This window comes from Crotalus tigris, unplaced genomic scaffold (genome assembly GCF_016545835.1).
Source record: "Crotalus tigris isolate CLP2741 ecotype Arizona unplaced genomic scaffold, ASM1654583v1 scf7180000018180.527342, whole genome shotgun sequence".
Taxonomy (NCBI): Eukaryota; Metazoa; Chordata; class Lepidosauria; order Squamata; family Viperidae; genus Crotalus; species Crotalus tigris.
The window spans coordinates 64,679-79,435 of NW_024096868.1; the positions used below are offsets into that span (position 1 = coordinate 64,679).

At 39.5% G+C, this 14,757-nt stretch overlaps 1 protein-coding gene across 5 annotated transcripts in view; it reads right to left on the reverse strand.

The window, feature by feature from the left end:
- The window catches only part of MMD (monocyte to macrophage differentiation associated), a 40,539-nt gene that overhangs the window by 9,690 nt on the left and 16,092 nt on the right, over positions 1–14,757 (reverse strand). For all 5 annotated transcript variants that reach the window (XM_039348804.1, XM_039348803.1, XM_039348801.1 and 2 more), the window contains 4 exons: positions 10,963–11,044; positions 8,938–9,098; positions 4,795–4,869; positions 3,568–3,669 (listed from right to left, as the gene is read on the reverse strand). In XM_039348804.1, the coding sequence (XP_039204738.1) occupies positions 3,568–3,669; positions 4,795–4,869; positions 8,938–9,098; positions 10,963–11,044 (420 nt within the window). The remainder of the gene's footprint in view (positions 1–3,567; positions 3,670–4,794; positions 4,870–8,937; positions 9,099–10,962; positions 11,045–14,757) is intronic.

Genomic DNA, 14,757 nt, shown 5'->3' on the forward strand with positions numbered 1-14,757 from the left:
CAGGGTCTGCTCGGGAGACCAAGCCTGTGTAAGAGGGGAAGGTCGATGCTCCCCTGATATGGATGCAAGAGGAGGTGAGGGGATAAGCTGCGTCTCTCCTGTCTGCCGCTGGGCTTTGGAGAATTGTCGCTCCAGCACCCCATGTCTGCTATCTGCTTGCTTGTCATCGGCCTTAGAGGTCCGTTTGACCTTGGCCTTGGCTTTTGCAGGTGTATCCAGACTGGATGGCTTGCGTTTTATATTTCCACTGGAGGTGGAAGCCTGTGAAACGGTGTTATCCGCCATATTGAAATAAACAATAGGAAATAAACAACAGGTGTTCACCAGGAGATCCCTGGATCTGGCCTGTACTGCAGTAGAAGAAAAGACAGGTTGTCACCAGGAGATCCCTGGATCAGTCCTGTTCTGCAGGAGAAGAAAGGGCAGGTTTTCACCAGGAGATCCCTGGATCGGCCCTTGGTCTGCAGGAGAAAGGAAGGCCATGACCCACCTGGGTGGTACAGGCCTGCACGAGGGTCTGTGAGGTCCGGCCCACCGTTAAGCACGGAGTCACTACGCGATATAAGCCACGCTACGCTCAGGGGCTGTCCTCCCCATTCAAATTTTCAGGCCCACTGTAATAGAGACAATTTGGCCAAAAAGGTATCAAATTAAAGATAAGTCTATATATGAATATAGTATATATCTTGTTTAATTTAATTCTGTTTTATTTTAATTGATTTTTTTTTGGACCCTCGTGTCTCACTTAGTGACGGCTAGGACAGTAAGTGCCGACCACTATGCAGACAGCGGAAAACAGGCAAGGCAAGCAGCCATCCAATCTGTTGGCACTGGATATTTAAAAGGTACTGGTAAGTCACAGTCTGGAATATTACCAGATAAAATGGAGTGAGAGACTCAAGGTATTTTCCCTATGTCCACTAGGCAACCTGAGATGGTGCCTATTAAGCAGCTGAATGAAGATCTAAAGGAATGTAATTAGAACTCCTATTCCCCCCCCCCACTTAGGGAGAATCACCAAATAAGTAAGTTACTTCGTGACTGAAAAGGCTGTAATTAGGACAAAGCAGTCAATTTAATGTGTGTGATCGGGCAGAGCCCAAAATGGAGGCCGGGACAATCTGATGAGAGATGAAACAAGCTGAGAGAAAAAATCCTCTCCTGCAAGTAATCTGGTAATCAGCTCTTTTAGTCAAACAGTTCACCTGCTGTTTTTTTTTTTTTTTTGGTAATTTACAGCTGACAATCAACAGTAACAAGGAAGTACTTGAGTAGTGTGAGGATCGAGCCTTCTAGAGGCTCAAAATGGCGCCCGCAGGTTGTTTGAATTGGTAACTAACCTAAGAAGGTGATTTCAGTTTTCAGCTGAAAATTAGTAGTTTAGCTTTGCATTCACAGCGAAGATCTTGGGAGGGGGTGGGGAGGTGGATTGTAATGAGGAGGCAGCAATCTACGATCAGCTGTCTGCCTCTGAAAACTCACGGAGAAGGGATTGATTAAGAGAGAAGAAATGGTGCAGCACTGAGCTCAGAGCTGAACCAATCCCCCCCCCCCAAGAAGGAAAAAAAGGATAGAGAAACCACGAATGGCAATAACTACCTTTCTGAATCTAAATTAGGAGCCAAATTCTTATGTGTCTTGAGGGCTGAGACCAAACAAAAACTGGGGCATGGTCAGACCCTGCAGAGGCGTGGCAACTTTGATTGTTTGGTCTGATTGGGCTAGAAGACTAAATCAACCCCATGCGTGGAGTCTACATTCCTCTACATGCTGGAGAATGAATACTTTTCCTTACTCTGGGGGATGAGTTCCTAAGTAAGGGACAGAAAAAGATGCACCCCACCCCAAGCACTTGTGAAAAAGTATCTTGTGCAACCCAGCATAACAAACTTCAGCAAAAACACACCCTTGCTAGTGGCTCAAGATCTGCACAAGACTTCATGTAGTATGTGGAAGGTCAAGCGGTGTTGGGCCAGAGCTAAAATAGTTTTGATTTGTGGTGGATTTAGAGTTTCTAAAAAATGAAACGTGTCCTCAAACGTCGTAAGAATAAAGGCACTGATATTTTCTTTTAAAATTTGCCCCAATCCATCCCCAAATTGAAGAAAACAAAAGCTAAACCCTGATTATTTTTGGCCTTAACATGCTCAAAAGAAATGCTGAGGCCCACAGACTGTAAGTCTGGCACCCGTGCTCTACAGCAATCTTTTAAAGCAGGGGTCTCCAAACTTGCCAACTTTAAGACTTGTGGACTCCAACTCAACTCCCGGGGCTTATGTAGTGAAGGAACTGGATGAGGCTGTCGGCAGGCCCAGAGGAAGAGAGAGAGACTTTTGGAGAAGTTGGTGACGGTGGCAGTGTGATCCAGGGGCGAAAAGAAGCAAGGCCTCTTTAAGGAAAAGGTGGAAGAGACAGGATCAGAAAAAGGAAAGGAGGCAAGGTTGTCGTGCAGGAATACAAGCTAATTTGAGGGCTAATCCACTTGGAGCTCTCCAGTTTCCATCTGTCCTGTTTGCCATCATTTGCTCCCTAGAGATTAAAATGGACAATCTGAAACTTCAGCTGGAAGCCATGAACAAGGGGTGTATATCGGAGGTGGTGGTCCTTTGAGAGCTGTATGCAATGAAATTTCATTTTGGTGTATGCCGATTGGTGTACATTCAAAGTAACAATAAAGTTGTTGTTGTTAAACTTCCAGAATTCCTCAGCCAGCCCTGGGAGCTGAAGTCCACAAGTCTTAAAAGTTGCCAAATTTGGAGACCCCTGTTTTAAACCAACTGTGATTCGCTTGTGTTGGGTAACACTTTTCGTATCTCCACAAAGCATGTGAAAAGATACTTCAAACAACACATGTGAAGGCAACACATTGGGCTAAGCTCCTTTAAAAGATCAGTCATACTTACTAGCATAACAGTAAGCATAATGAAAACTTTCAGAGCCTAGTTTAATTTTTTTACTTCAACTCTCCAAGCCAGAAACAAAAGATGTGAATTTAGAATTAAGAGAGTTCCACTGAGAATATTCAGAGCCTAGTAATTTTCTGCACCTGAATGAACTCAGTTAGCCATAAATCCTGATCTACCTTCTGTCTATTGCTGTATTAGAAAATATATTCTCTAGAATTTTAATATTAAGAGTACAGTCTGGGTGTATAGAGTGGAATAAAAAATGGCTTGCAGCCACATTTTCTTTTTTCCCCGTATGAATCCAAGCTGTTCTCATCAAGCAGAATATTAAGTGCTGCTTTAATTATTTATCAAAAAGGAATCTTAAAAGCGAGAGAAGTGATTTTTTAATAGGCTGATAATGTCCTCATAATGTCCTACAAGAGAGAAGAAAATTAATAATACAGAATGCAATTTTAGCAGAATAAAAGAGTGTGATTAAATGAAAATGGTCTGTTTTATCCTGAAAATGCAGTTGACTGGCACTCTGTTCCAATGGTTTTTTTAGCATAAAAATACCACATATAAACACTTATCAAAGAGATGTATCACTAAATTGAGAGAGAGAGAGAGAGAGAGAGAGAGAGAGATCACGTCAAGACAAAATCATGATAATTCTTACTTTTCATGGTAGAGAAATACATAAAAAGCTCCTCCAGCAGCCATTAGCCAGATAAACCAACGCATATGAGATGCCAGAGGTCCAAGTTCACGAAGATTTAACCTGAAAAAATATATTTAAATGACTTTCTGAACTAATAAAAGAATGGTATATTAAAGACAAAATATTTTTCCCCAGATGTTAAAAAAAATAAAAATCCAATCAGGAGTTCTCAAAGGCAGGAAGGAGAAAAACACATCCTTTTTGTAATTAATATGGTTTTAGTTTAAAAAAAAAACAAGAAAAAAGTTAAAATGTAGCAGTGCAAATGCATAATGTTTAAGCTTATTTAGAACATTCATATTACTGACAATGAACTGAAAAACTTAAGTTTTGATAGAAAAGTACAGGTAGTCCTCGACTTATAACAGTTCATTTTATGACCATTCAAAGTTACAACAGCACTGAAAAATGCTCAACACTTATGGCGATTGCAGCATCCCCTTGGTCACATGATTAAAATTGGGATGCTTAGCGACTGGTTCATATTTATGACAGTTGCTGTGTCTGGGGGGGGGGTCACAAGATCAGCTTTTGCGACCTTCCGACAAGCAAAGTCAATGGTGAAAAGTCAGTTTCACTTAAGAACCATGTTACTAATTTATCAACTGCAGTGATTCACTTAACCATTGTAGCAGGAAAGGTCGTAAAATGGGGCAAAACTTACTTAACAAATATCTTGCTTAGCAATATAAATTTTGGGCTCAATTGTGATTGTAAATTGAGGACTACCTGTACATTTTAATTTATTAATCCTTATTACACTGGAACATAAAATTACCTTACAGTTTCACAAAAATGTATACTGTAGCTTCTTATAACAATATAATCCGATTACAATTATTTCAGTTTTCTGAAAAGAATACAGTGTTAAGTGCAGCATCACAGAATGTTGTTGCCTCACATTTAGAGCTGCAGTACATTATTTGGGGGATGGTCCTCAATAAGTACAAATCCGATTCTGTATTAATCTTGTGGGATCAGGTCAACTAAGTTGAAAATACAAAGACAAAAAACCCCAACAATTCCCCCTCCCACATGCAACTTAATTTATGAGATGGAAAGCAAATTTTACTTTTATTGTTTCTAGCCTCATCAGATTAGGAGCAATTATTTAACTAATCCTTCAAATGGAAGGTATGACGTTACATTTGTTTTCTACCCAAGAGCATATATTTTAATCCTTACCAAGGTGCATATGATGCTGCAATGAAGATATAGATCATCATTCGGTCACACATATGAAAACAGTGCTCCATTGTCCTAAATTCCAAACAGGGAAAAAATCAGAAAAAAGTGCCATAAAATTATTACCTTGGAATTCCACCCAAGAAGAACTAAGCAGACAGAGAAGACTAAAGTAGTCAAATAGAAAGATCAGTTACAATTTGCTTGTTTTCTACAGCCTTTCGGGGAAAAAAATCTGCAATCAAACAAGTATCCAAATTTGTTTTTCTGATCTTTCTTTCCAAAATCATATTTTTATTGCATTTTAGAAATGTAAAACTGAGCAATATTAGAGTCTTCGGTTCAAAGATTTTATTCATCTGTCCTATGAGGCTTTGTTTTTTGTTTAGTAAATATTTCAGGAAAAATATTATACAACAGAAAGTTCCAAGTCATTTTGCTGCTTAAATTCTGGAGAAAAGAATTGTTGAATTTACTTTGCAATTCAGCTTAGGACTTTGGTACCTGGAGAAGGCAAAAAGGGGTGTGTTTTTCATAGATATATATTTGAGGCAGACCAGACCAGCCTTTCACTGCAGTTTACTTATATGATTATGTATTAACATTGTTTAAACTGATGCTATTAAAAGACTTCATTTATCATACTTGTTTGACAATTAAAGCTAAGTGCCAAAATGGTTCTTGTGTGTAATGAAATCTTCAGTCACTTGCAAATTGGCTTAATATTGGCAGCAAGAATGCCTTTAATTTTAGGAATTTTTCTTCCCTTCTACTCCCTCTCCCACCCCACTTACTAAAATTGCTGGAAGGAAGCAACAAGACTTCCTCCTTCCTCATTGTGACCTTTCAACAATGTTTGGCACCAGGAAGCCATTTACATTTTCTCTTTGCTTCCTGACAGCTTGCCGATCTGCTGAGGAGGAGGCTGCTGGAGAGAGAGAGTCTGATATCCTATTTGGGGAGCTTCCATCGCACATCAAGTCTTCCCAGCAGTTGAGGGATGAGCACGTTCCCTGAAGCACATGCAGCCAATTCCCATTCTGGTATATCATTTAGGCTAAAGAGTGACATGTTACTTGTTCCGTGACATTTCCATCTTTTTATTGCACGTTTAATTGATCGAAAATAAGGTGTGTGGTCATCAAAGCATTTTTAAAAATATAGCCTGAAATTCGAAATGGATACCTTACATTAGAGCCATCGTTAAAAAGGCACAACAAAGAATATTCTTCCTGCTTCAATCTGGAAAATTCAGATTGCCCCAGAGGAATTATTGAGCCTGTCGATTATACTTCTATAACTGACTGCTTTGGTACAACAACCAAACAGGACAGGTACAGACTCCCAACCATAGTTAGAACTGCAGAAAGAACTGCAACCAGCCTGCCTTCCATACAGGACCTGTATATTGCATGGGTCAGAAGGAGGGCTGACTACAGACGCCTCACATCCTGGACATAAACTGTCTCAACTCCTCCTCTCGGGACACCACTTACAAGGCACTGCAGGCCAAAACAACTAGATGCAGTTTTTTTCCCTTATGCCATCACTTTATTGAACGTCTAATTCCCACAATACTGTCCTATACCTAAGTATATTTACCCATGTGCTATGGCTGTAGTATTATTATTCTTTCTCATCTTCTCTATTACCCCGCTATTGGTATCATTATTATGATTATTACTATTCTGTTGCTTTGCATGTACACTGAGAACTTCTGCACTGGCGACAAATTCCTTGTGGTCTCTAATCACACTTGATTCTGAATGTTTGGGTGCTTTAAAAGTAAGTTAATTGAAGTGAGTTTTTTGACCAGGCTGATGATTTGTTATTTTACTCCCCTAATTAATGTTTATGCTTTAAGATACCTTTAGATTTTCTGTCTTTTTTTTTTAAAAAAAATAGTGTTTGATCAGACCCCATGTGTGTCCAAATGAATAAATCCTAGAACTATTCTGTAGAAAAAGCTAGAAGTAGATAAAGATAGGGCAATGCTTTAGTATTTTAGAAATCAGTAAGCATTCAATAAAAAGACAGGAAGACGACCTGTGTAGGACACAATATGAGACTAAAGTTAGGTTAGCATTAGTAATGACAATGCAAATAGGCTAGTTTATGGATGCACAGATAGATAACTTGCCGGTACTGTACATAATTAATTGAGATGGAATTAAGTTGTACCTATTCCAAAATGTGGTAATTCTGAGAATTTTTCCTTATAAATCTGCTGGGATTTAGAAGTTTATCTTTGGAAGAACAGCACTGGAATTGTTTTAATTATGAATGTGTTGGATGTCTCTGTTTTTAAAATAATATTTAAATATAGGCATCTTAAACTGCAATGGAGCACTGTGGGCAGACTGGTATAAGTTAGTCCTTGACTTATGACTACAGTTGGGACCGGAATTTCTGTTGTAAGTTGTTGCAATTGTAAATCAAGTTGGATTTAATTTTATGACAATTTTTACAGCAGTCATTAAGCAAATTACTGAGGCTATTAAGAGAGCCACATGGTCATTAAGCGAATTCAGCTTACTGGCATAAAAGTTTGCAAATTGCTGTTGTGTAATGCTGCAACCAGTCATAAATGCAAACTGGTTGCCAAGTGCCCAATTAAGATCACATGATAGCAAGGATGTGATGATCGCATGGTTTGACATCATAGGTGCGAGTAAGTCACTTTTTCCAATACTGTCATAACTGAACTGGCATTAAATGAATGGTCCTAAATCACGGATTACCTGTATTGTTGACCCAAAATTGTTGTGAATGTAAAAACCATTTTTAATATGTCAAACAGGGACTAAAAAAATGGAATAGGTTCTTCTAGACTGTGTGAAGAAACTGAGGAAGAATATAAGCTAACTGGATCTTGAGAAAGTTTTCTTCCCAAAATTAGAAAAGGGGATGCAAATGTTGAGGGTAAGATTTGGTTTTCTTACATAAGCAACTGTTGCAAAAGAACATAATTCTAGGGAAGTTAAGCCTTTATGTTGTAGTTTCTTCATCCTGAAGTTCCATGTTTGCTAATGAATTTGGAGGTACTAACTAAAAAAATGTCTCTAGATTATTTGATTGCAAAAATGTAGCAAGTGAATACTTTAAAGCGTTTACATTCCTTGCAAAGAGTGGGACTAAGTCCTACGATCAGTGCTAATGAAGTCAACATTTGCTCTTGGTAGCTTAATTTTCACGACATTTTGTTGTCTAGATCAAGGCTTTTCAACCAGTGGTACAGGTACCACCTGTGGTACATTGGCTCCTGGCAGGTGGTACGCGACCATCCTAGAAAAATGGTAGCTGGGGAGGGGAATGAGCTGAACTGGTGGCAGCACCACACAAGCCTGAGCGAGAGATGGCTGGAGCTGCAGGGCTGTCAGGGCTCAGCGGAAGCGCCAGAATCAGCGCTTCTTTGGGGCTGTCAGGGCTCAGTGGAAGCGCCAGGATCAGCGCCAGGCTCCAGCTGGAGCTCGGTACTGATTCTGGCGCTTCTGCTGAGCCCAGAAGAAGCACCAATCAACTGGAATGTTGCAGCATTTCCAAGGTCTTGTGATTTACATTCAGATGCTTGGCAAATGATTCATATTTATGACGGTCACAGTGTCCCAGGGTCATGTGAAGTGACCAAAACCTGCTGCAACCATCCAGCAGACAGAGGGAATAAAAACCAAACACACCCCCCCCCACCCCCACTGCCAATCCTCAACAGAAATGCTCACAACAATGAAAACCTTGAATAGGAGGAAGAGCGCCGCCGGGTGGGCAGGCAGGTGTCTTGCTCGGCATTTTTTTCAGTGCCATTGTAACTTCGAACAGTCACTAAGCGAACTGTTGTAAGTCGAGGACTACCAGTACTGCATCACTTTTTTCCTTTTTTTGGTCATCAAGTTTTTGACACCTTGCTAAGTGACTGTGGTACTTGGATATTGCCATATCCTAAAAGTGGTACAATGGGTAAAAAGGTTGAAAAGCCCTGGTCTAGATATCAGGGAATATTTAAAACTCCAAAGGATAAATTATACCAAAAAGAACCATGGTAACAAATCTATTTTGCTCCGAAACGTAACAACATAAAAGATTTACTTAAAAGCACTCTTAGAAACAGATTACAGTATGTAGGAAGAAAGTGCCACAAATCTATACCTTAGATGACTCTTCTTCCAAGAAATTATATGAAACACTGTTGAAACGATGAAAAGTGCACATAGACCAACTCCATATATCCATGCTGTTATCTTTTCCCACTGATCCTCAGAGAGTCGATGAAGGAGGGCACTACCAATAATGGCTGGGAAAATAAGAAACTAGGCCAAAAAAAACCAAAAAAAAAACCACAATGTGTTACTTGCTGTGTCCCTCCTCTGTATTTTACACCACTTATAATTTTGCCCTCTTCACCTTATATTACTATGCCAATACTTCAATAAGGCATTTGGCACACGAACAAAGCAGCCCTACTTAAAACAATGAATGGTCTGAAACCTTCTCAAGATCTCCTGGGCACACATAGGAGGCTGGCCCAGAAGACATTTTATCTAGGATAGCTGTCAAAGCCCTGATAGTCACATTTTTTTCTCTGGCCTTTGATTCAAATGAAGTGAAAATAAATGGGGTTTTTAAAGCAAAATTAGATTATCCTAGTATACAACAAATAAATATATTTTTAATCTCCATTTTTATCATGGAAAGGAGGAACAATTTTCCTAATTTCCTCCAGCATTTAATCTCAAAATCTCTCAGTTATCTTGAATAGCAATTGCTGTTATTGTATAAAATTGCTGTGTCACAAAGACATACCACATGTCAAGGGACAAAGTAGCACCAAGCTGTCAGGCAACATGTTGTGTTTGAGATCAGAATAAGCTGAAATTAAATTCACTGTGCAAGTGAAAAAAACCACCCAGAATATTTACAAAATATCTAATGTGTTTGCTTTAGATACAGAGATTCATGATTACTGTCTTTAAAATTGCTAGATCTTAAATGCTGGTTCAGTAAAAACTATAAACTACCCATTATAAACCATACTTTAGGCTTAGAACAAGTTGTGAACCAGGCAACTATATCTTGCTCAAAAACAGGGCTAAAACAATCAAATTTTCCATTAACGTACAGTATTTGTTGTAAGTGCTTAATTGTCTTTAAAATATAAATATGTCTAAAATATTTTCATAGCCTGCTTAAAATGCACTTGTTTCTATGATGACAAGCCTAGACATTTTATTCACTTATATGTATTAAATACTATATGAAAATGTTTGTGTAGTCCAAGATGCATGACATAAGCAAATACTTTCTAATCTATACAGTATTGGCTAGTACCAACCAATACATACAGTATATAAACAATCAATTTATTTTCAGATGCCTCCTTAATTCCAGTTTACAAGCACACTTTTATATGAAACCACTGCCCTTGTAACCAAAAATTAAAAATCATACCCAATTCTCTTAACAGTTAAAAAAATACCATACGTATCATGTTATTTAAAAGATTTCTCAACTAGACCTTTACAACTATGTTAACTATTACACTAACTATCTAATCTACAACTGCTGGTCAACCTAATATAAAAGGAAAATTTGAAATAAGAGGAAGATATACAGAAATAACTGAAGAACGATTTAGCTGTCACAGACCAAATAAGAGTCAGGCTGCTTGTTGATCAGCATTTTAATAAATAATAAATTATCAATTCAGCTCCAAGAACTAATAATAATGTATTTATCTTTGTGCCTTGCCACTAACTGTGCCCAAGCAATTTAATGTAATAAAACTAAATCTTGGGAGATTGTGTATGGAAGCCTAAAAAGAATTAGTGCATTCTGCCTTTCAAATGCTTTGAAATGAATACAATACTTTGAAATGAATTTGACTCTTGATGAGTAGATATGAACATCCAGTTTTCCTGACAATAACATGCAAGTGGTTTGCTACTGCCTTCTTAAGATGTTTTGCCCCCACAGATAAGCTGACATTCAAAATATTTTGATGTACTGATTTTCACAATTGACTTATCTGCAGATGGTGCATTTTCCCATTGTAGCTTGGTTAAAAAATTGAGGGTCTGCTTAATTCATGGACGGGGTATGCACTAGTATATACGCAGATAGGAATCAGAATTATTTGGACTATCGTATGAATTGATTTCCAGGAAATCTACATACCGCATGAGTGTAACAGTTAGCAGCATGCTCATAGCAAGTAGGTTTATAACGACTGTTTGCTGGAGCTGGATGATTCATGAATCTGTTGAGATAATCAAGATATTAGGCTAAGGCAGATTAATATTGCAAGATTGTAAAGGAATGCATTTATTTATTGAGTTAAAATAATTCATATTTTAATGTGTTTGATACTGGATGTTAAATAAATACATTTACAATGACAATTTGGAATTTCATTAAAAGTGCTTTTCTCCACACTTTTAAATCTCACTTGGCACAACAAAGCACTTAGAATTTAAAAGTAACATAGAACAACTATAAATGCATCAATGCATAGTACATCCATTTTACTGCAACATTATTTTTGGGAAAGAAACCCGTGGCAATAGGCATCTACACCCTGAAACAAAGCTATTAAGAGGTTGGGTAATAGAGGCAAGATTTGGAAACATTATTCTACCTTATTTCTCTTTCATAGTAGAAAAGACAGCAATATTTTTTGAAATTATGATAAATAAACCTAAGCAACTTCTTTTAGGATTCTATTTCCTAGATTCTGCTTTTTTTTAAAAAAAATCAACAAATCTCCATAATTTAAAAACTCATCTCTAAATCTTCCAATTCAAGAAATCTACATCAGGGTTTTATATATTCATTCAGCAAGTGGAATAAACTGTGCTTATCAGTGTTTTCTTCCAATTAACTTATTCAGAGTTTCACCTAGAGAATATCCTGTAAAAAAGAACCAAAACATTTGCCAAAAAGTTATGACATATAGCTCCAAATCTTAATAAAAAGAGAGCATGTTGATGCTGTTATACTTATCACTAACCCTGAATGTGCACAGCAATTTTCATTCCAATAACTAAAGCTCCAAAACATATATCCCTGTAAGACTATAAAATGTTTCCTGACTCCTTTTCAAAATCACATGCAATTAAGTTGTGCTTTGTACTAAGAGAAACAAATCACAACTTTCATTCTGTTTCAATCTTCATAAACTTCCAATAAAGTATTACAGTAGTCAAATTTGTTTGGAACATGAAATAAAAAAATACAGATTCTGAATGTATAAATCAGTCTTTTAAATTTCAGCTGAATTATTATCTGAGTGTCCAGCAGACTAGTTCAACTGCAAAAAAACTCATTATCTTGTCCATCTACTCTCCTTACCTCCTAAGTTGCTATATTCCCCAAAGAAATGTTTCCCCAAATCATATCACTGAAATATAGCTATTTAGTACTAAATCAGCAATACACTCTAAGGGTGCTAGGTGATATTTTGGGAGTATTTGCCTTCTGCAGACTCCCTGATATAGAGGTATTTGTAAGTCCAATTGTGCTTAAAGCCGTTCAATTCCTAGTAAAATGTTAAATTACTAAACATTTAATTTTAGTAAGTTAGATGATTCATAAGTCTGTTTTAAATACTGCATAGGAGTTCTGCCTTCAATATGGAAATACTGCTTTTCTGTTCAAAATGTAAAAAGAATGGAAGGTACAAACTTTCTATTTCACAAAACAATAAAAAACAATAAAAACAACTATTTACAAACCTAAAATAACCTTAGCTTTCGTTGGTCCACTGCCAGCGTCATCAGAGTGAGTGTTTGGGGTGGGGAGTTTGCTTATAAACCCTGTTGACTCCATGTTTTACCCATTGATCGTGTAATGGGGCTGCCCGTCCTAACTGACAGTAATTGCTTTAGTTGTCCCGCATCTCCCTGTCCGCATTTCAGTCTTGCTACTTTCTTTTCTCCCATTGTTCCTTTCTTTGCCCTTCCCACTCCTGTCAATCCTGCCTTTCCTTGCTGTGTCCCCTCTCCTGGCATATCCATCTTCCCCGCCCGTCTTTCTTGCACCCGGCCATACAATGTTGTTGCTGATCTATCATCCAATTGCCCCCCTCCCGTAGTCATTGTGGGCTGCTTATCTCGATCTAGCATTGTGTGTGCCCTTCAATTGCCACTCCCCCTTCCCCCCCGGTGTATCCACTTGTCGTTCCCGTCTTCTGCTGTTCATTCCTATCGATCCTGTCTTCCCTGGTTGTTCTTCGTGCCTAGGTGTGCCCAACAACCTGGACGACGATACCCTATGTCAACGGGGTATTGGAAGTGACGGCACACATACTAGAACCGTATAATGTCAGTATGGCCCATCGACCTAATCAAACACTCCGTACCAAGATGATGCGCCCCAAGGAGCCACTACCCGAGGAAGAGAAATATAGAGTACAATGTAAGGACTGTCAGTGCAACTACACTGGGGAGACAGCCAAATGTATTAAAACTAGAATCCACGAGCATAAGTTGGCTGTCAAAAGGCAGGAACAGTACTCACAAATATGAACGCACATGGCCAGCAATGGCCACTTGCTTGACTTCATGGGGGCAGAAGCTATTGCCCAGGATGCCTCCAAAGGAGGTCGTCTGCTTAGGGAAGCCTGGCTCTCAGACATATACTTGATCAACTGGCATATAGAGCTACCACCGGCATATCAAGCATTGAAAGCGTATGAAGAGCAATCCAAAACACTGACCATGCTCAGAAGGAGAGGAGCCAAGGAAGATAACAACTACATGACCCATGTGGATGAAAGGGGACTGGATACACGGCAATCTGTCGAGGCCAGGGGAAGGGAACAGGTAAGGAGTGAGTCCGTGACAACTCCTGGCAGCTGGACATGGAGGGGGTGAGGAGAGAGCGGACCACATCCAGTGCATGCACATATGGATGGAGATTGATCGGAGGGAGCGGAATCAATTAGAAGGGGAGAGGAAAAGCAGGAATGACAGGGAGGCGAAACAGACACATGGTTATGCCCAACCCGAAGGCCGGAGGGGATCCTTGAGGGAAAAACGATGAGCGGAGGAGGATGGTGCGATCCATAGGGAGGAGGAACAGGATGAACAACAACTTGCTGAGCCCGGACGGTGGGGCAGGGCTAGGAATGATCCTGCAATCACTTTAACCGATCGGGTAGAGACGAGGCAAGGGGAGAAGGACGCTGCAACGCGCGCACACGCCTACGTGCGAAGAACAACTTGCTGAGTGCGGATGGCGAAGCAGGGCTGGGAATGATCCAGCAGTCACTCTGATCGACCGGGTACGGACAAGGCAGGGGGAAAGGGCACTGCAACGCATGCGCACACCTAGGCACGAAGAACGACCGGGGAAGACGGGATCGAGGAGAACAGCAGAAGACGGGAACGACAAGTGGATACACCAGGGGGAAAGGGGGGAATGGCAATGGAAGGGCACACACAATGCTAGATCGAGATACGCAGCCCACAATGACTATGGGAGGGGGGCGATTGGAAGATAGATTAGCAACAACATCATATGGCCAGGTGAAAGAAAGACGGGCGGGGAAGACGGATATGCCAGGAGAGGGGACACAGCAAGGAAAGGCAGGGTTGACAGGAGTGGGAAGGGCAAAGAAAGGAACAATGGGAGGGAAAAAAGTAGCAAGACTGGAATGCGGACAGGGAGATGCGGGACAACTAAAGCAATTACGGTCAGTTAGAACGGGCGGCCCCATTACACGATCAATGGGTAAAACATGGAGTCAACAGGGTTTATAAGTAAACTCCCCACCCCAAACACTCACTTTGATGACGCTGGCAGTGGACCAGCGAAAGCTAAGGTTATTTTAGGTTTGTAAATAGTTGTTTTTATTGTTTTTTATTGTTTTAACAATAAACGGCTGTTTTATATTCATCCCAGAGTTCGAGGATTTTATACTATTGTACAGATATGCCTGGGATTCGTATTTTTATAGTTATTAGGGATATA